Source organism: Peromyscus leucopus, chromosome 19 (genome assembly GCF_004664715.2).
Source record: "Peromyscus leucopus breed LL Stock chromosome 19, UCI_PerLeu_2.1, whole genome shotgun sequence".
NCBI lineage: Eukaryota > Metazoa > Chordata > Mammalia > Rodentia > Cricetidae > Peromyscus > Peromyscus leucopus.
The window spans coordinates 13,752,576-13,780,330 of record NC_051079.1 but is presented as its reverse complement, the minus strand read 5'-3'; the positions used below and the strand labels follow the sequence as shown (position 1 = coordinate 13,780,330).

General features: G+C 47.4%; 1 protein-coding gene across 3 annotated transcripts in view; it reads right to left on the bottom strand.

Moving 5' to 3' along the window:
- Positions 1-16,090: 16,090 nt before the first annotated feature.
- The window catches only part of Mapre2 (microtubule associated protein RP/EB family member 2), a 148,951-nt gene continuing 137,286 nt past the window's right edge, over positions 16,091-27,755 (bottom strand). For all 3 annotated transcript variants that reach the window (XM_028887707.2, XM_028887708.2, XM_028887706.2), the window contains 2 exons: positions 26,438-26,596; positions 16,091-19,190 (listed from right to left, as the gene is read on the bottom strand). In XM_028887707.2, coding sequence (XP_028743540.1) covers positions 19,116-19,190; positions 26,438-26,596 — 234 coding nt within the window. In that variant the 3' untranslated portion in view covers positions 16,091-19,115. The remainder of the gene's footprint in view (positions 19,191-26,437; positions 26,597-27,755) is intronic.

Genomic DNA, 27,755 nt, shown 5'->3' with positions numbered 1-27,755 from the left:
CGTCAAAGCTCCTGAGTTGCATTTTGAGAATGACTGGTGTAGAAGATTGCTATGTTTTTCACACTTGGCCTTTTATTTTTCTTGTTCATGACCTTTGGGTTGTAGTCATGTGGTTTTATATAAGGAAAGTCTAAATTAAACACTACTGTGTAATATTTGTTGGTAGGCTTGATGCAAGTTCTAAGTTTTAGCCTATGATAAAGCGGTAGTTTTTAACAATCATGATGCTTGCCTTCCATGCTCAGAGTCAGCCATTCTTCATTTCTTTCTCGTCTTTCTCATGCAGACCTGTCGTGTTCTTGAACGTAAATCATGTTTTGTTCTCAGTGTTAGTGGATTTACCGCAAATCACGCTGATGTAAAATTCGGCTGTGGCCCTTCTCACTTTCGTTTTTATTTAGTAAACCGAGTTTTGATAAATGCTTTATATTGCCAGAGGCTGGGGACATTAAATTTATGGATCAAATGATCTCATCTGAAAACAATACCCCAGTAGGAACAGCTTCAACAGCAGTGGTCACATGTAACGTGCTGGTGGCCTGGCTGCTTCAGGTGAAGTCTACGCAACATGGTGGGGTGATGCTCTCTTCTTTTAATACTTTTTATGTTATTTTATTTATTGCTACACACACGTGCATATGTGCATACATGTGTGTGTGTGTGTGTGTGTGTGTGTGTGTGGTGTGTGATATGTATGATATGTATGAGTGCAGGTGTGGGTATGCCATGGTGCCATACCTGTGGTGATCAGAGGACAGCTTTGAGGAGTCACTTCTTCCACGGTGGGCTGTAGTAGAATATTTGAAGGTGTGTTTATGTTGTTTTGTTTATGTTGCATTTGTTTAATTCTGTGAAGCTGTGTTACTGTGCCTGCCTGAAACACCTGATGGTCTAATAAAGAACTGAACAGCCAATTACTAGGTGGGAGAAAGAATAGGTGGGGCTGGCAGGCAGAGAGAATATATAGAAGGAGAAAACTGAGAGGAGAGATCCAAGATCTAGCAGCCAGAAGAGGAGGACTCCAAGGTCCAGTCACCCAGCTACACAGCAAGCCATGGAGTAAGAGTAAGATTTACAGAAGTTAGAGAAAAGAAAAAGCCCAGAGACAAAAGATAGCTGGGATCATTTAAGTTAAGGAAAGCTGGCTAGAAACTAAGCCAAGCTAAAACTGGGCATTTATAACTAAGAATAAGCCTCTGTGTGTGATTTATTTGGGAGCTGGGTGGTGGGTCCCCCCCAAAAGAGTGAAACAAACAATAATAGTGGGCTGCAGAGTTTAAACTCAAATCACCAGGCTTGTGTGGCAAGTGCTTTTACCTAATAACCCATCCCACCAGCTCCTTTTCTCTCTTCTCAGACAGTAGAAGGTGGTCAGTGATCTCCAGTCTGAGTTGTCTGGACTGGAAACCGTTTAGGTAGGATTGAGGATCCAGAGATTCCCTTGGCTCAACACGGAGATCAAAGCTCACCTCTCTTCAGTGCGCCAAGGGAGTCTTTGTTCTTCTGGGAGCTCAGTGTAAGCCAGAAGAGGTGGAGTGTGTGGGAGGTGGGTCAGTGGTCAGGAGGGGTGGCAGTTAGAATAGAAAATGGTGGTGGGAGGGATCTGAAAGGGAGCAGTGGGGTAGGGACTGTCTCTGAATGGCACTCCTTGTCACACCACACTTCCATTTAGCTGTTGATGGGAGTGTCTTTTTGTATGCTGTGAAAATATGTTGCTCTGATTGGTTGATAAGTAAAGCTGTTTGGCCAATGGTGAGGCAGAATAGGGTTAGGTGGGACATTATAACTAGAGAGGAGGAAGCAGAAAGTCAGAACAGTAGACACAAGCCGCCGCCAGGAGAAGCAAGATGTAAAGATACAGGTAAACCACCAGCCACGTGGCAAGGTATAGACTTATAGAAATGGGTTAATTTAAGATGTAAGATCTAGTTAGCAAGAAGCCTGAGCCATTAGGCCATACAGTTTTAATTAATATAAGCCTCTGTGTGTTTATTTGGGTCTGAGTGGCTGCGGGCCCAGGCAGGGCTGGAGAAAACAAGTTATGCATGGAGAGAACAGTACTAGTTCCCTATTGCCATCACTAGTCGGTCACAGCTGCTAGTGATGGACGTAGCAAGTACTCACTGCACTGTAAGTGCACTGCTAAACTCTGTAGCCATTGTTTTATTAAGTTCTCATAACAATGTACACTTGGGTTCTTTTCATTCCCCAGGATTCTGTATTCCTTTATTGTGCCGTTTAACTGTGTGCTAGGTGACAGGGTTGAGATGCTAAGCTAAACAGATGCAGTCTAGATGGGCCTGGAGTTGGGAAGTCAAAAGTTTAATAATTAAAGGCATAATCTCACTAAAAAATGCACACAACTGTACACTGTGCCGAGGGTTTGTGTATATAACTTTTGTTTTTGTTTGTTTGGTTTTGAGATAGGGTCTCTTTGTGTAGCCCAGACCGGGCTGGAACACACTTGGTAGACCAGGCTGGCATGGAATTTACAGAGACTCTCCTACCTCTGCCTCTCAGATACTAGGATTAAAGGTGTGTGCTGCCACACCCAGCTCATGTATCTAACTTTTATGGAGCACTTATTATGAACCAGGCCTTGAGCACACATATACTGTTATAATCTCTGTTTCAGATGAGGAGATGCATAAGTCTCAGTGAATAACATGATAAATGATCAGATTGTGGAGATGCGGCCTTATCTACTGTACTACCTAGAGGGTCACTGAGAACTTGCAGGGAGTGTCTGAGAGAAAAGCACCCCTGTCTGAGCCTGTCCTTTGTTTTCAGACAATTGGGCATCTCACCAAATTTGGCCTCAGTTGAGAAGTGACCGAGACAGGGCATGTTGCAAAGAGCAGATATTTCTTTTCTTCTTAAAATTACGTGATTACAATGATTGCACATGGATTTTCAACATTCTGAAACCTCACAGAACCCTTATGATGTGTTTTATGTGGCGGTCAGAGGACAGCTTGCAGGAGTTGGTTACCTCTTTCCATGTGGGCCCCAGTGTTTAACTCAGCTTGCCAGGCTTAGCAATAAGCACCTTTACCGTCTCATGGGCCTGAATATTTATTTCTTATAGTTCTGGAGGCTGGGAAGCCTAAGGATGAGGGAACTGCATCATCTCATGGTTAAAAGACAGTAAACTATTGTATGTACATCTTCAAAGCCTTTCACAGTGGGCATTAAATCATTCATGCAGATGGGGTGCTTAAGACCTCATCACCTCCCACCTGCCATCACTTTTGTGCTGGGGATTGATTTTCTAACACACACTTTTAGGGGACACACCGAACACATAACAATCACCATATTCCCCACTGTATGTCATCACAGGTAGCTAAAACAGTGTGTTGTGGGATCTCACCAAGCTACTGAGGGCCATCAAACTGATGAATGAATCAATGGCTAGCTTCCCTTTCAAATGTTCATAAGTTGGGAGTACAGCGGGAAGTAGGGAGCATGATTTCTGTGTTAAAAGTCAACAGTGTGCCTGGTGAAATATGTGCTTTAAATGAGCCCAAAGCTGTTCCATTGTTTGTTTGTTTGTTTTACAAGACAGGGTTTCTCTGTGTATCTCTGGCTGTCCCGGAACTCACTCTGTAGATCAGGCTGGCCTTGGACTCACAGAGATCCGCCTGCCTCTGCCTCCCTGAGTGCTGGGATTAAAGGCATACACCACCACCCAGCTCCAGAGCTGTTTTTTAAGTTACAACAAATGAAAGAAGTTTATTCAAAGAACACATTTCCTATTACCTCTTCACTGGACAGAGCCCAGCCCTCAATACAAGGAAGGAGTTTTCTGGAGGAAGCCTGGGGGAGACAGCAGAGCAGGAAGAGGAAGCATTTATAGACAAAGGAGATCTTTAATGAGATTTCTTTAGCCTCTGCGGCCTCCCTACCACTTTGACACATGGTGGCTTAATCATCTGTGCAGAGGGATGTTAGCCAGATGGGTTTGACATCAGAGTCCATCTCTGGTTCAGTTTTTCCCCCTTGGTTCTTCAGTCCTGTAAACCATCATGGAGCCACTGGAAAAGGTGGAGAAAATCAACCCAGGGCATCACTGCTCCAAAAATGGTGTCACAGCGTCGACAGAGTCTACATGGTAAACACGTTTGGTCTTTTCATGTATTTGGGGAGTGGAGGGAAAGGGGCGTGAACGTGTTGGACGCAGGTGAGGCTGTCTTCAGGTGGAGGAGGGTTCAATGAGAGATGAGTGACAAGAAACAGTGACCTGCGGCTTCTGCCGGCGCGGCAGCCCTGGGAGGAAAAACAGGAGGCCCAGTCCTGTTCAGTGTGACCTTGTGTGGAAAACCCTGGGGATTTGGGCAAATGTGTACTGAGACGAGTGAAGGAATTACACAGAGCTTTAGAGGTTAAAACAAAACTAAACAACTTCACATTGAAAATCCACTTTGGACCGTTGGTCTGTGATTTCTATGCCTTCCCTCATTTGCATAGGGAATGACCTCAGATCAAAGCACTGAGTGAGGAAAATGAATTAAACTATCCATGAAAGTGGACCTCTCAATTCAAACAGTAGTTTTTGAACCTACTACGTTTTGGGAAGCAGCCTACAGAAGTTTTACACACACACACACACACACACACACACACACACACACACACACACACACTTCTAGGGAAGGAATACATATCCCAAGGCCATTCTTTTGGTGTATGGCTTATTAGGAATGAGAATTTCTTAGACCTCGGAGGTAACTCAAAGATCAGGTGGTTTAATCCTCTCATTTCACATTTGTAGTCTGTGAAACCTACTAGCGTGATATGCTTGAGTCATATTTGGTATCTGTTACAGCAAACACATTCCTTTTGCATGATGCCTGTACAAGCTTCAAAATAAAATCTGTCCTTCATAATTGCCATGCTCCCACAATTACCTATGGTTACCTAACAAGCCGCCCTAGTCATGACATTTTCTCATGGCCCCATGGCATAGCTGGGCAGTGCCCACTCAGGGTCCCTGCTGAGGCTGCTGTCACGTGACTGGGTGTTCAGACTCCATTGCAGGCTGGCAGGGGCTTGGCAAGGAGCTGGCAGGTGAGCTGACTGCTAGCTAGCGGCTCGGGTGGACTTGGCAGTGGTCTTTCTGAAGGTTCCCCTTGATCTAGAAACTCAGACAAGTTACTCTCTCTCCAGATCTACCTCACCACAAGGTCCTAAGTGGCAAGGGAGAGAACGGCGATTAAGTTGCCCCAGCCTCCAGCTCACACATACACACAGCCTCTAGAAAACAGACCAAGTGTTTTAGCTAAAATCCTCCTTGGTTCTTTCCTGAGGGTCTGCTCTTCTGTGTTGGCCATTTTCATCTTTCCATTTCAGAACAACTGTTTATGTTTAACTCCCGATCACCAGTCTTCTCGGGGGTCCCTGTCCTTCCAGCCTTTAGGCTCAAGCTCCCACCTTGAAGGTCCCCCACATCCAGTACACAGAGAGAGGTGAGCTGGAGAGCATCTGATGACTTATCTCAGAGGGTCAAACCATGTGATTGCTGGGTTCCTGATACCCCTCTTAGGTGAGAGGTCCCTTCAGGATCATGTGACTTACACACACTACCAGAGGCTGTGCTGGCTGCAGGCTGGAACAGCGCTGAAATGTCTGGAACAAGGGTAATATACCATTGTATATATCAATATATGTAATACATTAGCATCAACGTTATATATTATGTCCCTCACAGGACTGCTATTGAAGCCAAGATTACTGAAGACAGCTACCATTTATTATTTACTCCATGAAAAGTATTCTATATCCATCATTTTAGATTATTTTCTAAAACAACTGTGTAAGATAGGCATAATATCTATATGTATATTTATACATATACATATGTGTGTATGTGTGTGTGTATGTGTGTGTGTGTGTGTGTGTGTGTGTGTGTGTGTGTATTCAAATGAAGAGGGCCTACCAGATAGTTCAGTGGGTGAAGGTGCTTGCCATCAGGCACAAGGACCTGCCTTTGATCTGTAGGACTCACATGGTGGAAAGAGACAGCAGACTCTTGGGAAGTTGTCCTCTGACCTCTACATGCATACCGTGGCATGCACGCTCCTCCCAGATAAATGAATAAATAAGTGTAATAGAAATTAAAAATGACGAGAGGGAGAATGGGTGGCAATTTACTTAAAATGATACAGCTAGAAGCGGTATATCTGGGAAGAGTCCAGTTTAGACAGTTTTGAAGTCTTCTGCCTCCTCTGCAGGATTACCATGTGTGAAACCATTCTGCACGGTGGAGGGGTTTTCACAGATACCACGCGAGTTGCTGTCTCCCTGTCTCCTTTCATATTTAGACTTGGGAAACACACCAGCTGTCAGAGGATTTTCTCCAAGATAGGCTTTTAGATTTAATTTCATTTAACTCTTTGGTGCTGAGGATAGCAATGTGGGAATTTGCACACGCTAAGAAAATGCTCTACCTCTCCAGCAAAATTTTAAAATTTCAAGGAGTAAAAATTAATTATTTTACAGTGAAAAAACAAACAAACAAACAAGCAGAAACAAACTCCCAGAAGTCTCACCCTTGCCATGTTTCTGGTAAGCTGTGTCCCTGTGGGACTACCCCTCCCTCGTCCCCAGGAGGGTGAGGTGGCCTGCCTGGCCAAGATCCTCAGCATCATCCTGAGAGCTGCTCCACCCTTAGTTTTGTTGACTGCTGGGAAAGACAGGTCCCTTAATCAGCATCCTTCAGCGTCTGCCCTCTAGTACTAATGGGGCCACGTAAGCCACGCCCTGCTACTCAGTGTTTAGCTGAACTGACTGACAGTACAAGCAGGAGGGCTGGACCTCTCACCCACCCTGGAACACTTCACCTTTTGTCCCGGGATGCGAGCCAGTTCCCAGGGAGCTGCTACATGCCCAAGTTTGGTCCCCGATGGACCGCGTCCTACGGAACTGCATCTTGTCAGTGTGTCATCAGGTCTAGCTGGGACAGTCACTTTATGTGCTGAGAGACTTGATTTCAAGTCAGGCTCCCTAAGTCGTCCTAGGATGGCACCTAGCAGGAGCTTTGCAGAAATTCCTCAGGCCTAAGCCATCGGTGACCTTACTGATATAGTTTCCTCCCATGGATAGTGTGTGTGTGTGTGTGTGTGTGTGTGTGTGTGTGTGTGTGTGTGTGTTTGTGTTGGGTGGGGGGGTGCGTTGCATTCCTGTAGGGGCCAGAGGACAACAACCTTGGGTGATGGTCCTCAGGAGTCAACCACTTTTCTTTTTGAGACATGGTTTCTCACTGGCCTGGTACTCAACAAATATGCTAGGATGGCCAGCTAGTGGGCTCCAGGGACCTGCCTGTCCCCACCTCCTTGAAATGACAAGCTCATGCCACTATGCGCAACCTGCAAGGTGAGCACTTTGCCAACTGAGCTATCTCTCCGCCCCTGATGGACCCTTTAAGTGATGATTTCATCCTTGACTTTGTTGACCGCTTGGAAACTCGAGGGACTGCGCTCCCTTCAGTCCTAGGAGAGTCCAGGAGATGTTAGGGTGGAAATAAAACTACAAACCTCACTTTGGGATTCATCCCTTCCCTCCTTCACCCCGCTCTCTCCCTCCTCTGTGCTTTATTTGTGTATAACATGCCGCTTTAGAAAACGATGTAAATGCCTTCTTTTCTTTCCTACCTGAGGCAGGTAAGCTCAACTTGGTAAGTCCAGCATCCTCTTCCTGTAGGTACCACCAGGACACGGAGACCAGCAACATGGTTTGAAAAGAAAAGAATTGCTTCTGCCTGCTGGGCTTCCTTCATAGTTGGTGCTCAGTTTTCAAGAACAAATTGGAAATCTAGGCATGGTCGCTTATGCTATAATTTCGTGGGCTGAGGCAGGAGGATTGTTGTGAATTCATGGCCAGCCTGGCCTACCTAGTGAGTTTCAGGGCAGCGTGGGTTACAATGTCAGTCTCAGCAAAGCAGAACCAAACAGAACTGAAGGTGGGATTTCCACTTCCTGTGTTTTCTTGGGGAGACTCCTAACCTGTCTCCCATGAGAGTTTAGTCAACACTCGAACTATATGTCTTTTTCCTCCAAGAATTGTGCCCACAAATGAACACTGTATCTGTGCAGCAGCCACCAACTTCTCCTTGGGTCTGTAGGACATAGGCTCTCCAGAGCAGTCACGTGACCAGTGACTGTCACGTGATGGGGAAGGAACTGTTTGCCTCTTTTGTGCAGATGGTGCAGTTCTTTGTGCGATGCTTCCAAGGCCTTCGCTCTTACCCTGGCTCTGTGAACCTTTAGTTCCCGTGCAGGACTTGGCTTCTCACCTTGCCTGCCCTATGAAGGCAGGCCCAGCCTCTGACTAAGCTCATTTTATGAGGGCTGTTCTTGTTGGGCCAAGTATGGGCTGATAGTAAAACCAGGTACAATGACGGAAGGCCACAGGAGGATTCCGAAAGTATTTTAGAAGAGGGGACTATCTCTTCTCCTGCTGTCACCTTTTCCATTCATTCTTTCAGAAGGAGGTGTGGTGGGGCTCCTGGCAAAGGCGAGTTGCTCCAGGGCACAGCAAATCTCAAGGACACAGCTTTGAACCCTAGTATAGCTTTCACAAAGTCTGCAGCAAAGTTCATGTTACCAAACACCCTGGTTAGACTTGGGGCTGTTCCTATACATCCATTTACCTCCCCCACTTTTTTTTTTTTTGCTTTGTGGAATGTGGCACAGAGGACAGCCACACAAGAATATGACAGGGGAGGCTTTCATAGCATCCTGTAAGCTAGGTGGAGAATACATGTAGTAGTTTGAATGTAAATGTTTCCTGAAATCTCATAGGGAGTGGCATTATTAGGAGGTGTGGCTTTGTTGGAGTGGGTGTGGCCTTGTTGGAGGAAGTGTGTCACTGTGAGGGCAGGCTTTGAGGTTTGCTATGCTCAGGATAGTGCCTAGTGTCTCAGTCCACTTCCTGTTGCCTGCAAGATGTAGGACTCTCAGCTCCGGCACCACATCTGCCAGCACACTGCCATGCTCACTGTCCTGATGATAATGGACTGAACCTCTGAAACTGTAAAGGAGCCACCCCAATTAAATGTTTTCTTTATAAGAGTTGCCATGGTCATGGCAATAGAAACTCTAAGACAGAAGTTGGTATCAGGGACTGGGCTATTTTTGTGATAGGCTTGACTATGTTTTGTTTGGAGTAATATGGACTTTGGGAGTTTAGGTTAGGAAAGCAGTGCTGCTTAGTGGGCCAGACTAGTAGAAGCCTGCAAGACAGTGGTGCTGAGTGTGATTTGAATGTGGAGATCAAGAGGTTTCAGAGAAGAAGAATGTTAGTATGTGGCCTAGAGATGGGCCTTGTGATATTTTGGTGAAGAAAGAGTCTGTCTGAGGCTAAAGTGAAGAGTTTTGGATTACTTACATTGTCAGAAGAAATCTTAAAACAGCCTAGTATAGACTCTGCCATGTGGTTACTAGTGTTCATGCTTATAAAGCTTTATCATGAAAAGGAGCAAGCTGAGCAGGTTAAATTACAAAATGTAAATTTTGAGGAGGAAAAGATTACCATCGAGTGGAATGGAGCTAAATCCTGTGTTCAAGGTGATAAACAGTTTAAGAAATGGAATAAAGGGAGTGGTGACCTTAGACAAGCTTCCACCCAGCTAAGTTTCCAACTTGTGGAAAGAAACTAAAGAAAAGCTTAGATCTAGGTGTGGTGGGGCACACCTTTAATCCCAGCACTGGGAAGGCAGAAGCTGGCAGGTCTCTGAGTTTGAGATGAGCCTGGTCTACAGAGCAAGTTTTAGGACAGCCAAGCTTCGGCAGTAAAGGACAGAAAGCTGGTGAAGAAATTATTGAACAAGGGGGCCATGTTCCAGTAAGCATGTAGAACTTGGCAGCTTTGGTCTTGTGGTTCTGGCTTTAGAGTTAAGGATAGAAGAAACAGGTTATAGAATTTGCTTCTGTGCTTAAAGAAAGGTGTTGAGGCCAGGCATGTGTCAGGGTGTCCCTGAATGGAGGCCTAGTAGAGGGGCCATTGTGGAATCTATGAAGTTGAAGCCTGGATTGCCTCAAAGATCCCAAGATGTTAGAGATACCAGAGTCCTGGGATACATGCCGAGGAGAGCTGCTAACAGGGAATGTGAATAGCCCAAGAAAAAGAAGTGTGTTGCAGTCAACAAAGCTGAATGCAATTGAAGATCTGAAGAATGTTTTGACATCAGACATGACGATGTAGATTTGGAGTTTGCCCAGCTGGTTTTTGGTCTTGCTTTGGTCCAGTATTTCCTCACTATGCTCCATTCCCTATGTTTTGGTAATGTATATGCTGTGCCATTATACGTTGGAAGTATGTGATCTGCTTTTTGATTTTGCTTTTTACAGGTGATTGCAGTTAAGAGATTACATCAGTCTCAGAAGAGACTTTGGACTTTAAAACATTGTTGAGACTGTAATAGACTATGGGACTTTTAAGTTGGACTAGGTACATTTTGTATTATGATATTGTTACAAGCCTTTGGGGGCCAAGGAGTGGAATATGGTAGTTTGAATATAATTGCCCCCCCCCCACAATCTCATAGGAATTGACACTATTAGGAGGTGTGGCTTTTTTTGGAGTGGGTATGGCCTTGTTGGAGGAAGTGTGTCATGGTGGGGGTGGGATTTGAGGTTTACTATGCTCAGGATACTGTCTAGTGTCTCAGTAGGACTCTGTTGTGGATAGAATATTTGTTTAGCTATGTAAAGATGTGTTGCTGTTGGTTTTTTGTTTGTTTGTTTGTTTTGCTCATTGACTCTTTGGGGGGCCCACCAATCAGTTCCCAAATAAATCATACATGGAGGCTTATTCTTAGTTATAAATGCCCAGCCTTAGTTTGGCTTGTTTCTTGTCAGTTTTTCTTAACTTTAAATTATCCCATTTATCTTTTGGTTCTGGGCTTTTTCTTTTTCTTATTTCTGTATATTTTACTCTTACTTTGTGGCTGGCTGGGTGGCTGGGTGCCTGGGTGGCTGGCCCCTGGTGTCCTCCTCTCCCTATTTTCTTGCTCCTTCTTTTCCTCCCAGATTTCTCCTTCTATTCATTCTCTCTGCCTGCCGGTCCTGCCTAGCCTTTCTCCTGTCTCTCTATTGGCTGTTCAGCTCTTTATTAGACCATCAGGTATTTTAGACAGGCACAGTAAGACAGCTTCACAGAGTTAAACAAATGCAAAGTAAATAAAAGTAACATAACTTAAAATAATATTCTACAACAATGTGCTGCATTTGTTTCACCTTGTCTACCTAAGGCACCTGATTTGTCTAATAAAAAGCTGAAGCTGCTAATAGGGAATGAAAATAGCCAATAGCTAGGCAGAGGAGGGACAGGCAGGGCTGGCAGGCAGAGAGAATAAGGAGGAAGAATCTAAGCTCAAGAGGAGAGAATGAGGGGAAAAAGAGAGGGACATGCTAGGGGCCAGCCACCCAGGCCACCAGACAGACAGAAGACAGGAAAGAAGCAGGCAAGTAGGACATACAGAAGGAAAGAAAGGTAAAAATGATAGGAATTCCCACCATGCCCCATGGTTGTGCATGCTGGGCAGGACACTTAGTCATCTCTGCCTAGTCATTTCCGGGTCATACGTCCTGCGTGACCCATGCCCCATGGTTACACGGTCCCATAGTCGCGTGGACGTGATTGTGTGATCTCTGCGCATGGGCCTATGTGTGCAGGTACCTCCTGGCCTTTATAAGGCATCACCATGTCTCTCTCTCTCTCTCTCTCTCTCTCTCTCTCTCTCTCTCTCTCACACACACACACACACACACACACACACACACACACGTCCTTCCACAGGCCTGATCACATCTATCCCTTTCTCTTTGTCTTGATAAAAGCTTGTTAGTGGATTCTGCTGTGTGTTGTGACTTTTCCTTTGGGACCAGAGTGCGGCAAAACAAAACAAAACAACAACAAAAAACAACAACAACAACAAAAAAAAACCTTTCAAAAAAGCCTGGAGGCAAAACATAGATGAAAAGAAACAGGTCAATTTAAGTTAGAAAAGCTGGAAAGCTGGATAGAAACAGTCCTACGCTTGGGCTGAGCATCCATAACTAATAAGTGTCTGTGTCTTTATTTGGGAGCTGGGTGGTAGTCCAAAGAGAAAGCCTGCGATAGGGCTCTCAGCTACTCCCGCAGCTCCATGCGGGCCGGCAATGGCCCCATGCTCCTCACCATGATGATGATGGACTGAGCCCCTGAACTGTAAGTGAACCCCCTCAATTGGATGTTTTCTTTATAAGGGTTGCCATGGACACGGCATCCCTTCGCAGCAATAAAAACCCTAAGACAATTGCCACAGTGCTTGTTGGCATTCAGGCATGCCTGACCCGCCCCTTGGGGACCTGGCAGGATGCACTCGCCAGTACACAGGCAGTACTTTGGCCCTCTCAGGGTCCTGACAACATCATGTGCTCACTGCTGCATAGACTCTGTACACGTGCACTGAGCCTCCTTTGAAAGGCGGGGCCCCCTCCCGTCTTTCCCCTCTTCTTCTCCTCTCAGCTCTGTCGTCTGCCTTCCCTCACTTCTTCTCTCCTAGGCCCCTGCCCGCTTTCTCTCTCTCTCTTCCCACTCTGCTTATAAATTATAACACTGCTAGCTTCTTGGCGGCCAATGATGTCATTTCATAATACCATCTGATAAGTGTACTATATAGCTTGTAGTTGGGGTACAATAGTTAAGCTAAACGTAAACTGGCTATAAAGTGACCAAAGTCACGTGTCTTAACTAGGAGTTGCCCACACTGCAGTCTTTACTTAGTAAAAATCATGCTGCTAGACCACACTGCTTGATTTCCATCACGGTGTTGTCCAATGAGACAGAGCCCTTCCGATCTGCATGGGCTGGAAGCACTTAGCATGTCCTCAGAAGCACAGCTCAGCCAAACCGAGGATGCTTGGCATCTCAGGTACAGCTGAGCAGCATCCTGTCTCACTTCTGAACTGCTTTCTCAAGAAAATTGAAAAAAAAAAATGTTCCCAGGACAAATTCCTATTCTCTTCCTCTTCCCCACTCTCTCTTGAGGCTAGCGTGCCTGGATAATGTCTATGACATCTACCTATCTCGACATCATTTAACCCCGAGAAACTAACCAGGAGGCTGGCGAGATGGCCCAGCAGATAAAGGTACTTGCTGGGCAGGCCTGATAGCCTGAATTTGACCCCCAGAACCCACGGTGGAAAGAGAGAACCTGACTCTTGAGAATTGTCCTCTGGCCTCCACACGTGCGCTGTGGTACACAAGCGCCCTGATGAAGAGGATGATATATAGGGCCAGACATGGTGGCAGCACTCAGAAAGCAGAGGCAGGTGGATCTTCATGAATTCAAGGACATCTGGTTTACTTAGTGAGTTTCAGGCTAGCCAAGGCTACACAGTGAGATCCCGTTTCAGTAATAGTAACAATAGCAGTAACAATAAATTTCAAAAAATTGAAAGAAACTAATATAACGCACTTTCTCTGTTATTGTTTTTTTGTGGGGAGGGTGTCTTCCAAGCTCCTTAATTTTTTCCCTTTACAACCAGGTGGTGGTCATACATGCCTTTAATCCCAGCACTCGGGAGGCAGAGGCAGGCAGATCTCTGTGAGTTCGAGGCCAGCCTGGTCTACAGAGTGAGTTCCAAGACAGTCAGGGCTACACAGAGAAACCCTGACTCAAAAAAAAAAAAAAGTTTTCCATTAGTGGGAGGTCACAGTTCATCTAATAACGATACCACACCGGAAGAGAGCACACAAGAAGTAAGCTGTGATTTTGGTCAAAGTGAAATTCTGCACATGCAAATGTCTAGTATTTTCTAATTCATATAGGCTCACTCAACAACCTTTTACCAAGAGAAATCTGCTCCTGGGGATTGAATCTGGGTCCTCAGACATTCTAGGTAAATGTTCTAGAGTTGAACTGTCCACTCAGCCTTGGGAACCTACCTTTAAAACCTTTGGTTGTACAGATGACCTTCGAGACCTGAGGCAATGCTATGGTGTGAGGCTATGAGGTTACTTAGGGCTCAAGAGGAAGTGTGCGCTTAGCTTTTCATTCTCTGGAAGAACACACTGGGCTATGGGCTTGGTTCCTACGGCTTCTTCATACATTTACAGGTAAATTACCGTGTTGTTACTTTTCAGAAACACAGAATTTACACCCAGGCTTGATAAAGGAGTCCAAAAATATTACAAGAAACGTGATTAAGAGATCAAAATTTGGCAAGCTGAACAGGCTTCACCCTTTCTTTTAGAGGAAATAAAAAGCCAGTCAGTCTGTTAACTTTACTGGGCCTGCCATGCTGCTTATAAGGGTGGGTCAGAGCCTGGGCTTGGGATGCCAGAAGGTCCTCAGGGCATCAGGAGTTTATCTTCCAGTTCAGCTTCCCTTCAGGCACACTCTGCAAAGCTTACACAACAAAACAGGAAGTAGAGGTCCAGAGAGGCTAGAAGTCAACCCCTGTGCCCTCTGGTGCAGCCTCGGCACCGGAAACAGCATTAGCAATGTTCACTAGTGGCAGCCTTCATGCTCAGAGTGAGGAAGCTGCCTAGAGAATGGTTTTCGTCAGGTTTCTCTGAGAAACAGCTCTGTTTCACTGCACGCCACCAGAAGTCGTAGGTGTTCCCAGTCTCTGTCATTGGTTTCTCACATATTCTGACTTTGAGGACTCAGGAACTCCCCTCTCTGCTGGGCCAATTTTCATAATTTCTTTTTCAGCCATTCCAATACCTTTAAGTTCTGTCTTCCACTAATAGCTTATGTTGCTAAATCACTGTTGAGACTCAGTAATCAATGTGACAAAAAACAGATTATACAAAGAACTTATTCCAGTTGGGTCCTTCTCTAGACAGCCCTGCCTTGAAGGTCAGTGTATCAGAGTTCTCTAGAGGAACAGAACTTACCGAACGAATCTCTCTATATAGAAAGAGGGTTTATTAGAGTAGCTTACAAGCTGTAGTCCAGCTAACCTAACAATGGCTGTCTATAAAGAAGGTCCAAGAATCCAGTAGTTGTTCAGTCCATGAGGCTGGATGTCTCAGCTCGTCTTCAGTATACTCCGGAATTCTGAAGAAGTAGGCTCTAATGCTAGTGAAGGAATGGACTTGCCTCGAGAGCCAGACCAAGCAGGCGAAGGGAGAGTGCTTCCTTCTTCCATGTCCTTTATATAGGCTGCCAGCAGGTGTGACCCAGATTAGAGGTGGATCTTCCCACCCCAAAGACCCAGATAAGAAGTGGGTCTTCCCACTTCAAATTACGTAGTTAAGAAAGACTCCCTCGTATGTGTGCCCAGCCGTTTAGGTTTTAGTGCATCCCAGATGTGGTGAAGCTGACAACCAAGAATGGCCACCACAGTTGGCTTCTCCCTGCAGCTCTTTTTCCAGCACTGTCTTGTCCACGTGGGGCAGCGCTGGAACGGCAGGTGTCAGGCAAGCTATTACTTACAAGAGCAAAGCTTCTTAAGGGAGTATTTTTATCACACATGTACGCACATATATTTGGTGTACTTGCTAAGTCGTATGCCAACGCGACCCAAGTATGGCCATCTTAGAAGAAGGAACATCAATTGAGAAAAATGCCTCCTGTAGGCAAGCGTTAGGGTGTTTTCTTATTTAGTGATTGATGTGGGAGGGCCCCCAGCCCATTGTGGGTGGTGCCACCTTGGGCTGGTAGTTCTGGGTTCTATAGCAAAGACTGAGCAAGCTGGTAAGCGGCACTCCTCCGCATCAGCTCCTGCCTCCAGGTTCCTGCCTTGGCTTTGTTTAAGGGACCGAGACTCAGGATCTGTAAGCCAAATAAACCCTTTCCTCTACAAGTTGCTTTTGGTCACAGTGTTTCATCATAGCAATAGTAACCTCAACTACAACACTTGGTAAAATTGTTTTCTAAGATATTACAGGTGCTACATTTGATTTCAAATAAGCCTGTACTTCCTGCTCCAACATTTATCCATCCACAAACACAAAGACCCCCTCCCCTCCCTGTGTAAGTCACTAACAGAGTGTGGATTGGTCTGTGAATGCACACAGACATCCTGTTACACAGACACATGCTCACTGGAAAGACAACTGTTAGCATAAGAATGTGAGACTCTGTAAGTCCAGGCAGATTTTAACATATATTTTTTTTATTAAATATGTAAAAAGATCAACGCAAGTCAAGTTATTCACAATTCAGAGACAAAAAGCTATCCTACCATGCGACAATAGGTGGGTAATGTAAAATGAATGTGATGCATCTGAATAAGACCTCTTCATCTATTATGCCATTACTTATCGATATTTATAATTAACAATACATATGTTTACATTCCTTTCAGTTTACATTTAATATATAACAAAAGCTTTATGGTGTACTATTTAGTAAAAGTAATCTGAATGCATATTAAACCTTAACGGAATAATGGAGACACTCACCAGGGAAGGGAGGGAGTCTTGGTTCCCTTCTGGAGTTTCCTTCTCTCAGTTCAACAGGGTGTTTATCTAACCCCTTTTCCTGCTTTTCTTAGAACGAACATGCGTTTTCTCTTTGTCCCCTGCTTCGATCACTTCCAATCTGACCATGGTAAAGGAAGTGCTTATAATCAGACATCAGTGGGTGTGGGACGACCAAGAAAAAAAAAATCAGACTTCCTGAGAGGGAGGAGCAGGGCACACATGCTGGGATGCCATAGACCCAATACGATGTCCTGTGACTGGGATGGGGATTAGAGGAATGTGTGCCCTGAATGCCAAGATGAGAGAATGAATGTGTCCCACCACCCATCAGTGGTGGGTGCCCAGACACAGGGGCTCTAGCCTAAGAATAATTTGGAAATAGCTGTGAAGGATTTCCCCCCAAGCCTCCATGGCATCATCTGGGACATAGTACTTCAGAAGATATTTAAGATGGGCATGGGAAGAGGACAGACAGCTTTTCTCTAAATGGATGAATGGTCTGGCCTGAGCCCCTGGAAGGAGAACGAAGTATACCACCCGGGGAACATTTATTTCAGGTAAGACATGTGGCCAGTAGGTGTCCAGCTAAGTAGTCCAGGGAGGTGGAGAGGAACAGAGTGATTCCAGCAAGAGGCATCGGGGGAGCTTTATGCAAGTTTAACAGCCTCCAGAGGCCTGGGAGAAGACAAGATCCTAACTCCCTGGTATCCTTTCACAGGAGTGAATCACCCAGCCCTATGTATTACTGAGATCTCCTGGGCAGGTAAAGCAACCACTCAGATATCCATGAGTAGCTGTTTATTGTACCTCTTTATAATAGCTATTAAAAAAAACCCAAACAAAAACAAAGTGAGTGAATAAAACAGGTTCAGAAGAGCAAACAAACCAGTAAGCCTGATGCTGTGTAAAGCACAGTACTATCACCACCAGGCCTGGGAGGATGTCACTGCAAGGAGCAAGGCGTTCCAGCCTCAGAGAGATGAGCTGCTGCTGTAGGGCTGAGTGAGCAGGAGAGAGAAGGAAGGGGAACCAGACACCATGGAACATCTGTCCACTTCTGCACAGTGCGTTGTGATCAATTCAAGAATGCAAGCCATCTTCCCACAAAGACCTCAGTACGTACAACTGCTGTAAAGAGTTATTTCGGAAAGCCGCCTCTGGGTGCAAGGCTTCAATGCTAGAATTTAAAGTTAGCATTTCATCAATTAATAAAGAAATTTCAAGGCTTTATGATGCATAATTCAGAAATTTATTTTAAGATTTTTTTTTTAAGTGGAAGGTGGGGCGGGCACATTTGTTTCTCGTTTTTTTTCTGCACTTGCTGGCCAAAGGACCAGCGACAGTAAACCTAAGGTTAAAACCAAATGAAGGGAGGGAGCTAGAAGGGGTACCATCTGTTCAAAGGGAAGACGGGCAACGGTCAGGAAAGACACTAAGAAAATGTGCAAATATTAGTTAAAAACAAGGAATGCTTTCAATTTATTAATGTTTCCTATTTATGAATTGCCGTGGCCTAGCAAATGTCAACGAGGGAGGGCCCCTGGGTTGCAGAGGTGGGGGAGTCCTTACTCCAGGAGGGGACGGGAGTCACTGGTGTCCCTGTGTGGAGCCACGCTTCTCCCTTGAAACCACGCTACCAATCAAGTCTTCACCCCCAACCTTGCAGCCGGCACCAACACGATGCCGAAGGCTGGCCCGTCGGGTACACCCTCAGGCTACCCTTGAGTACGGGTCCCCTGACGGGAACCGCAGGACTTGGGTTGAAGCCCTTCCGAGGAGGAGGAGGGATGAGGCAGGAAGCGTCGCGCCTTCCGAGACCCCCCCCACCTTTGCAACTGCAGACTGTGAGTGACATCTTGCGGGGGGGGGGGGAATGGACCCCCACCAAAAGAGGACCCTGAGAAAGAAAATAACGTGAGAACCTGGGGAGCGGGGGCGGGAGGGCGGGGGGCGCAAAGCTGGGATGGCGTTGTCCGTGAGTGAAGGTCTGAAAACTAACAACTGTGTGGCTGTCTGTATGCTGCTCTATCAACACTGCTGGGCCCTGAAGTCCTAGTTTTGAATCCATTTTTTTTTCCCTTTAGTGTTGTGAGTAGAGGGAGAAACTGTGTTTTCCCCATGACACAAGCTACTGTCATATGGCTTTCATATCAAGTATCTGTTTCCCTTTGTTCCAATTACTCATCTGACCAAATTAAGGATAGGAGGTTAGACTCGCAAACATCAAAGCACCACGAATGCGTGTGACATCTAGTGACACTGGGTTGAGAAATGCCAATATAAATACCATATATCAAATTACCATTGTTTCACACCAGGATAAAAAGGGGTGGTGGTGGTGGTAGCGGTGGTGGTGATGGTGGTGGTGGTGGTGGTGGTGGGGTGGGAAAGAGTTGTTCTGGACAGAAGTAAGGGAAGAGTAGAACCAATTTCAAGCAGCCAAGTGGTGAAGTTGAAGGTATGTGACCCTATGACCTCGCAGGTAGGTGACGACCAGGACGGCCATCTGCTCATGCATCTTGGCAAAGGAAATGAAAACCAAGTGCAATGGCTGGCGGATGCGATATCGCTGTGGATGGTAACGGCAGGTTGGGAACAGCTGCTTTCTACTGAGCTCCAGGCCACACACGTTCCAATTCTCCAGAAGAAAAGTCCCCACACACGATGGATGTGTCAAGAGCTGCTGAGATGGTTCAGTACTCTTCCTGCTGCTGGGGCTGTTGGTCATGGGCTTGCTCTTCCGCTTCTGGCTCTTCTGTTTGGCCCTCCTGTGGGGGAGGGGAGAAATTTCAGCCAAACTGATTTACTTTCGGGCCCCGTGAAGTGTCAGGCCTAATCACCATGAATCACCAAACCCCCAGGCTCTGGAGTACACCAGGCTGGAGGACAACTCAGGACGCAGCAAATGTTCTTAGCTTCCAGGTGTCAACCCTAGATACAGGGACACCTTCATGTCCTTGTGCCATCCAAGAAGGACCATTCTGCAAAGCGCAACTATCAAGTGTTGAGGACCCGCCTTCTCTTACAACTGCTTTATAGGAGATCTTCACAGGACACGCCGTGTACTTTCCTACCCTCAGCAAGAGCTGGTCCGTCAGACACAGTGACTCAATAGCCCATAACTGCAAAGAAGCCTAAAACAAGACCCCAGGCCTCTGCAGATGTGTAGGATGGTTGCCCCTCCCTAAGGGCCCGTGATGCATTGCTCCTGATCTACTTCCTGGTCCCTCTGATGCTGCTATTCTTCACGCCTGGTAGTATCTGCCTGAAGCAGTCCCTTTCTGTCACCTAATGCCAGGATGACCAAAATGAGGTGGGCTTGAGACACCAGAGAAGCAACTTGTGAGTTTCTGAGGGGAAGGAGAAGGGTGACAGCGGATTTCATGGGCAGCCATAGGCAGAGAGGCCCCTTTCATCACTGGGCTCAGCTCTGGCTCCAGGACCTTGTCACATGTCTTTGGGAAGCAGAGAGCGTCAGCGCTCCTTTACTTGGCTCCACGTGTCCTATTTACTCAGTGAAGCGGATCACAGGCATCATCTCAGCCTCAGCTGCAAATCCTTCCTATTTTTTTTCTTTCTTTCTTTTTTTTTTTTTTGATGTCACAAAGAATAATTAGTTCTTTATCATCCAAGCAGAAAGAGTGAGGCAAACTGATAGTAGCTAACTGCCCCTCAGGCATGGCACAGGCCTTCAAGATGCAGTGTGGCATGCACACTGGCACATGCAGACACTTGACACACTGACTCCTGGTCTGCCAGGCTTGCACTCTTCCTGCCTGGCCCTGTTTCCTGTAGCTCGGGCACACCTGTCAAGACCCAATTCAGATAGGACTTCACCACCTTCCTGCTCTCTCCTACATCTGTAAAACTCACTTGGGAATGAGGCTATGTGGTAGAGGGCATGCTCAGCGTTCACAGGTTTGAGACCCAGAATTGCACAACAAAAATCAGCCATCCCCCTCAACTTCCCAAACGAAACTCACTTGGAATCTTGCTCATCTGGAGCCTTTTCTATTGGAGCCTGAGGTCCTTGAGATGGGTAGCCTTGTTCAAATGAATCCCATCTCATTCACTATAGCATTCAACAAGTGCCACATCAAGAGGAAGAAATCAGATTCCAGAACGGATGACCAAGACAGATTACCAGCCAAAACTATATGGCATTTTCTCAGAGATCAAATAACGTTACGGTCACGTGCACTGACCATGGAGTTCTCTGCAATTAGTGACCTGTGAGGCTTTGGGCTTACAGTGCAACTGCTGAGCTCCGTTTTCTCAACCATATAATGGGCAGCAATAGGAATATTCAGGTAGTAGAGTTCCTAGTGTGTTTCACCGATCAATTCAACAATGCACTCATTGTACCCAACAGAGAAACTGGTAGTTAAAACTGGTAACATGCCTAGTTGGATGTTTTTCATAGTCAGTATTTTAAGTGTGAGCTGTGATTATGATTTCTTAGTGAGAGAACACTTTGGAATATATTTCAGATGTGCAAACAATGAATAGAAAGTTGTCCTTTCTACAGCAGGCATAGTGCAATGTGACATCAAACTGAAGACCCGAGACTAACTCTAGTACTTGTCCTCTACTGGCTCTGGGTCAATGGCCACATATTTCGGTAAAGGTGAGTTCTGACTATGCCTACAACCATCCTGCTGTCACCTCCTACAACTGTCCCATCTTTAGAAGGTGAAGGCAAATACCCTACTCTCTCTCCTCTTTTTCTGATCCCCACTCACACTCCGGGGCCCCCGGCTTTGCCAGGGCTGCACCTTCGGCAGCATCCTCTGCCAGCCACTGCCCGCTGCTTGGCATGTATGGTGGTAGCCCTCTCAGCTTGGGGAATCAGGGCCCCAGCTGACCATGGTACTGTCAGAGCGAACTGGCAATGTGAATACTCACAGATCAGGCAGCAGGTGTGGCCCTGGCCAGAGCAGGTGGCTCTCTGCTCTAGGGGAAGGTGGGAGGGCACAGGGTCCACTCCCCACAGGAAAACATACTTCCGGAAGCCTCTCTCCCTACTTCCTACTCTCATACTAACGGCTCCTCTGGCCAAGCCTCCATCTTTCATTTTCCCTTCTGTGTGTAGTCTACTGGGCAACGACCCAGCTTCCTCTGCAGCCAGGCTCGAGACCCCGCCATGCTGGGGGATGATGACTTACTAATTATCCTAAGTCCTCAGGCCGCTGTGCCTTTTTTTTCATACTGTAGCTAGCCTTCAGCTGCCTGAAGCACACACTAACATGATTGTTTCTGTGTGCCGTCTCAGACACGAGGGTTGTACTTTGCGTTTTTCAGACAGTCTCGTCACCATTGGGGGTCAACTGTGCGCTAACAGTGTTATTCCAGGACTGGAAGCAGAAGGACTGGACTCCAGGAAGCACGGAGCAAAAACAAGCTGCTGGTCCTGATTTCTGGCTACTGGAGTCTGGGCCCCCTCTCCTCAGGTCCAGGTCAAGCAAGGAGGTGGTTCTGCAGCCTATAGCTTGGAGAAGGCAATTCCCCACACGCACCAGGCTGAAGTGCCAGCCACGGGAAACTGCTGGTGATGCCACACACCCACGGGGACTGCCGATCTCCAGGACATGCTTACTGGGTAATGCTGGTATGAACAGCCAACATGCCCATTTAGCTGCTTTGCTAATGCTTGGGCACGAGCTGATTCAGGACTCTCACCATGCTACCATCGGCTCCCTAGAGGTGGCTAGGCAAAAACCTATGCTGAACACAGGACTGATATACTGGTGATTCACCAGATGGATACTAACATTCCCATGGCAACCCATTGCACTTCTCCAAATGCTTAGCTGTGAGCGATGTTGCTATTCTTATTTTTTACTAGAACCCTCAGAAAGAGAGGCAGGTTGGGAGACAGTGTCAAAGGAGGGTCTTGGCCATGGTCGATGGAAAACAAGGTCAAAGGTCACCAGCAGCTGATGTTCCTACTCCCTAAATGGGAGACACTAAGCCTTATCCCCCACTGGGTGCCCGCCACGGTCGGTCGGCTGCTCTTTTCTCTTCCATCTTGGCTCCGTAACTGCTGATGTCCCTAGTCAGTTCAACCTCCAACACAAATGCCATCTTCACAGTGACGTCTGCTGGGTTCTCCAGGCTTATGTGTGCCCCACACAAGTTATTTATGTCTCTGTCATCACACTGATCACAATCTGCCACATTTCCCAGTCAGCCTTATCCCTGACTGTCTCCCTCCTCAGGGCTGTGAGTTCTGAGGTCGTGGCTGTGTCTATCTGTGGATACCTAGCATTTCAAGTCCAGTGGAGGGCACAGATTCCCCACTGACAGAAATACAGACTGTTTCTCAAAAGTGCCGAGGAGAAGGAAAGTCTCTAGTTCATTTTAACAGTGGTTCCCATGACAGTCAGTACCTCAGGAAATGAGCAACTCTTTATCAGCTGGTATACCTCTGCTGACAGGATCCACAAGGTAGCAGGCAGCCAACAGTTAAGCTAAGACACCTGTGGCCCAAGTTACACACGAGGGGAAACCATACTGAGAATGATAGAGAGGCACTGTATACCTGGCTGGCCATCTGTTCTGGAACCTTCCACTAGGCTGCTACACTTCAAAACTGAGTAACTTCCTGACTGCGCTGCTCTAGACTAGCATTTTTCCTCCTCTAAGCATCCTGTTCTGGGACTGCTTGACTCTCAAGAGACCAGTCACCAGCAAAAGAAGTTCTGAAGGAAGATCACTTATGGGAAGAGGCCACCCAACAAATTCTCGTCCTGGGAAGTCAGGCCATGTTCATACCGGTTAGCCGAAGAGCACTCAAAACCATCCAGCCTTTGATTCCTCAGCCCATCTTCCATCTACCTCTGGGAAAGCCAGACAGCCAGACGCCTCTGCCATCTCGGGTGGTTATGTGTACTCATGCTGAGAGCCTCAAACGAAATACAGATGTTCCTTCCTGGGTTCCACACACATCAGACCCACACAGGAGCACACACCTGCTCACCTCTCAGTTGTGGGAATGGCCTGGAAACAGGCCACAGCATCAGGGCAAGCTCAATGTAGGACAAGGAAGATGGGAAGGTTGAGGGTGGTACTGTACCACGACACGGAGGCCACTGAGCGTGTGTTTCCAAAGTGATGCTCTTCTACCCAGTCCTCTCTAATGCTGGCTGTGCTTCAGGGAGGCCGCCACAGAAGCCTGAGGAGACCCATGCCCCTCAGAGAGGAGGGCGGGTGCCCGAGGTTTCTTGGAAGACTCCTTGAGCTTCTAACAAGGAAGCAGGACAGTGAGCCAGGACAGAGCTGTGCAGTGTGTGTGTGTGTGTGTGTGTGTGTGTGTGTGTGTGTGTGTGTGTCTGTGTCTGTGTGTGTGTCTGTGTCTGTGTCTGTGTGCGAGTGTGCACAGCATGGGAGAGACCCACCCAGCATGGTGTGTGCACACAATCTTTCCTGTTCTTACTATAGAAAATGGTCTCGGGTCTTGCCACACTCTAAGCAAGGATTCCTGGTATGCCATGGATCAAATGCCTTATTCCCGGTGGGAATCTCACTGCAGCCTGATGCCTGTTGGGAATTTTCTAGACACAGAGTTGCAATGTAATGTATCCTGAACTGGATACACTAACCCAGGAACTGCATGTGTAGAAGCCGCTGTAGCAACATACAGGGCTGAAGTCATTTCCCGTCTGGATAACGTCTGCTTCCTCTAACTCTCTTCCTGGCTGTGGGATATAGTTAAGCGGGGGCATGCTTTTCCTTAACACATTTCTCTTCACTTGATGATAACCCAAGGCTAAGGTGCTGCTCAGTGGTAGAGCACATGCCTGGCACGCACAAGACCGCAAGACCGAGTTTACCACACAGTACCAAAGCCCCACCCACACACCTCTCAACAGAGAAGGGAGAGCATGGGCTCAGGATTCAGATTCTAGTTGCTTACAGAGTACCGAAGCTTTTTGCTGCCTCAGTTTCTCCCCATCCATGAAACAGGACAGTATGATGAGATGCTCAGGAGAAGTTAAAGGCTCTGATAACCTACTGTACCTAAAGCACAGGGCCCCACTCCAGCTGTCTGAGAAGGGTCTAGTGACCCCATTCAGCCACACTCAGTGAAGGAGCTTGAGCATGAGTGCTCTGTAGCCAGGTCCACAGCACGAGACTTGTTCTGTGGTCCTAGGGGGCGGCGAGGTACACCAGGGTCTGGGGGGGGGGAGCTGGAATGGCAGAATGAACCCGAGTGTGGACATCCAGGCCGGACCTCCTCGAACCACGCCCCGGAGTTCTGGCCTCAGGCAGGAATCCAGTGGTGTCACACAATTCACCAGGTCATACTCCAGCACCAGGTCTGCCTCTTGGGACCAGTTCTGGCTTCGAAAATAAGGTCTTCCTTCCTGCTCCCAGGGCACAGATGGGAAGATCCAAGCATGCATGCTGGCCTGGCTCCTGCTAGCACCCACGGCCACAGATGGCAGCCCCATGCACTCGGCCTTCCAGGATTTGGAGTGCTCATCTGACGTCATCCCAAGCAAGCTTCAGAGGCAGCCACTGTAACTGACGTGTGCCGGCCAGACCACATTACGTACACCCTCCATGGTCACAGGCACGCTGCGAAACCAGCCTCCATGCTGAGAGCCACATTCTGAGACATCATCATGGCCTCGGGGACTTAACTAGGTAGAGTCCCAAGGCTTCAAAATCCACTCTTTGAGTTACTAGTCACCAAGAAAGAAGTTACAAAAAAAAAAAAAAAAAGAAAGAAAGAAAGCGGTGGCGGGGAGTTCCCAAACCTGGCACAGTTCCCTGTAGCCAGTGGAAGTTTCAGCGCTCGGATTTTAAACCATATGTGGAGGAAACATCTGCCTCTGGAAAGGGACAAAATAAGCTTCCTGGTGGCTCGCTACGGTCTGTGGAGACACTAACACATGCGACTCCCCCCCAGTTCTCCCTGAGCACCCACAGGCCTCCAGGTCAGAGAGCCAAACTCTTCGCCATCTTTGGCCTAGCCCGGCCCTGGCCTCCTGCCTCCCGAAGCTCAGCTCTGTAGAAGGGGGAAGCTCCGACTTCTGCCTCCGGGCCAAGCTTTGCCCTCTTGGCACACACAGGACTGTGCTGACTCACCACGGTCTCTGTAGTTCATCCTGCCTGTCAACTGCCTGGTCCGTAACGTCCTTCCCTACCCCCAGTGTCCAGGCTCCCCCGCATCAATTCTTTTCTTTTTTGGAGGCAGGGTCTCACTATGTAGCCCTGGCTGGTCTGGAACTTGCTGTGTAGACAAGGCTGGCCTCAAACTCACAAAGATCCACTGGTCTTAGGCTCTTAAGTGCTGGGATTAAAGGCATGTGCCACAATGCCTGGCTCCCGTTTTTTTTTTTTTTTTTTTTTTTTTTTTTTAATGGAATATCACGTAGCCCAGGATAGCCCTGGAATCACTGTGTGTTCCCTACGCTCCTGCCTCCACCTCCCAAACGACAGGTGTGCTCCACACGCCCAGCACATCTTCTCACTGCCTTCACAGAGCCGCATCCCGGGTCTCCCCCTGCACTCTTGCTCAGTGGCAGGTCCTCCCTACAATGAAGTGTTTTCAGTAAGGCCTGCCCCCCAGTCTGGTCTGTCCTGGCAACGAGTCACAAAGGCAGCCAGTTATGTCATCAGGAGAGACAGCAGCGGGGCGCAAAGGGACGGGGAAAGTTGTTTTCTCACTTGACAGTTCCCAGACAGCAGACCTTCTTCGAACAACTCTCTCCTGTCCGTTGGCTCAGACCTGAAAACCTCCGGGGGTCTGGCTGCGTGTTTCAGTTCAAGTCCCCACCTCTACCTGACTCCTCCCAAATTAACTTACGGATGGATGCACGTCCCCCAGGCGCGGGGGATAGAGATCTTGGCGACAAGCATACTTATTTCTCTGGGACCATCGAGGCCGCCAGTAAGCTAAGTCGTAACCTCACCGAGACCCCAGGGGAAGTATTTAAATGCACGGCCGTGTTGTACTTTGAACAAGCGTCGTTTCAGAACCCGGGGGCTGGCAGCTTCGCACACCCACCTGCTCGTCTGAAGCGTAGAGCACTTCCATGAGTCGCTGCACGAGGTCATCGTTTTCCTGCCCGTGTTCTTGGCACAGCAGTTCAATCTCTCTCAACTTCCCGAAGTAGAAATCCCTCTCCTTCTCCACGCCTTCCAGGGCAAGTTTCAATGAATGTACCTGCAGAAGAGCGGATGGAGAAGAAAACCATGAACCGGAGTAAGAAACGTGACCTGCTACGTGACCCGCTATGTCTGTGCACAACGGTGAAAACCACACGGAGCCAGACATGGAAATGAATGGAAGCCCCAGTGTAAGGGAGAAGCCACAGGCCCGGAGACCAATCTCGGGAGCATGCTGCTGTCCGGGATTAATTAACCAGTTAGGATGCCCCATTCACTTGCACAGCTGTGTCTGAGCTTACACAGCCTTCCTTTTCTTGGTAACATGGGCCAGACTACATCTTGTTGCTGTGATCCAAGATGTCTGTGTCTCCCCCCAATTCTTATGCTGGAACCCTACAACATGATGGTGTCAGGAAGCAGGGCCTTTAGGAGGGGAACGAGATTTGTGTGTTAAAGAAGCCTAAGGGATCCTTCCACCTTCTTAACATGAGAAGACCAAGAAGAACCAGTCTTGGCTAAACAACTGATCTGCTGACATCTTGGTATCGGACCTCTCAGGCTCCAGAATGGTAAGAAATAAAATTCTGTTGTTCACAAGCCACCTAGAACAAGCTACCCAGCGTAAGGTGTTTTATTACAACATCCCCAACAGACTCAGAACACTCGTTTGTAATCTACTGGGAAGGAAAGTGGGAGAGCTGTGTGTTTTAAATGACCCTTTCTTCAGATCACTGGTGTTAAAAGCCCTCCTCAGATGCCGAGTCAGAGCAGACAAATGCTGTCCTTTGAGGGGGCAGATCCTGGTGCGCACACACAGAACACAGAGCAGGGTGGAAGGCTGGCTGTGCCGATCTGCCTCCATTTGCCCAGTTCTGGCTTTGTGTTCGTTCCTCTCTGGAAGGGCAGGGTGGCCGTGGAGCAGCAGGCAAACATGGCTCCCATCTCCCCCACCCTCCCAGAGGTGTAGGGAGCTTCTAGAGTCAGAGTGAAGTCTCTAACTTCTAGGTCAGTGCACGTCATGGGCTGGAGCTAACAACCACGGCAGGACTGTAACACTGACATTCGGGTGTTATCAGGTACTGAAGAGGAGACCTGCTGACTTTTAAATCTTAGGATACAATTCTCTGACGTGTATAACAACCACACACAGGTCCCGGAGAATTCTCTTTTGTAATACTTCATTTATATTTATGTAGAGCAAGGATTCTAAATGG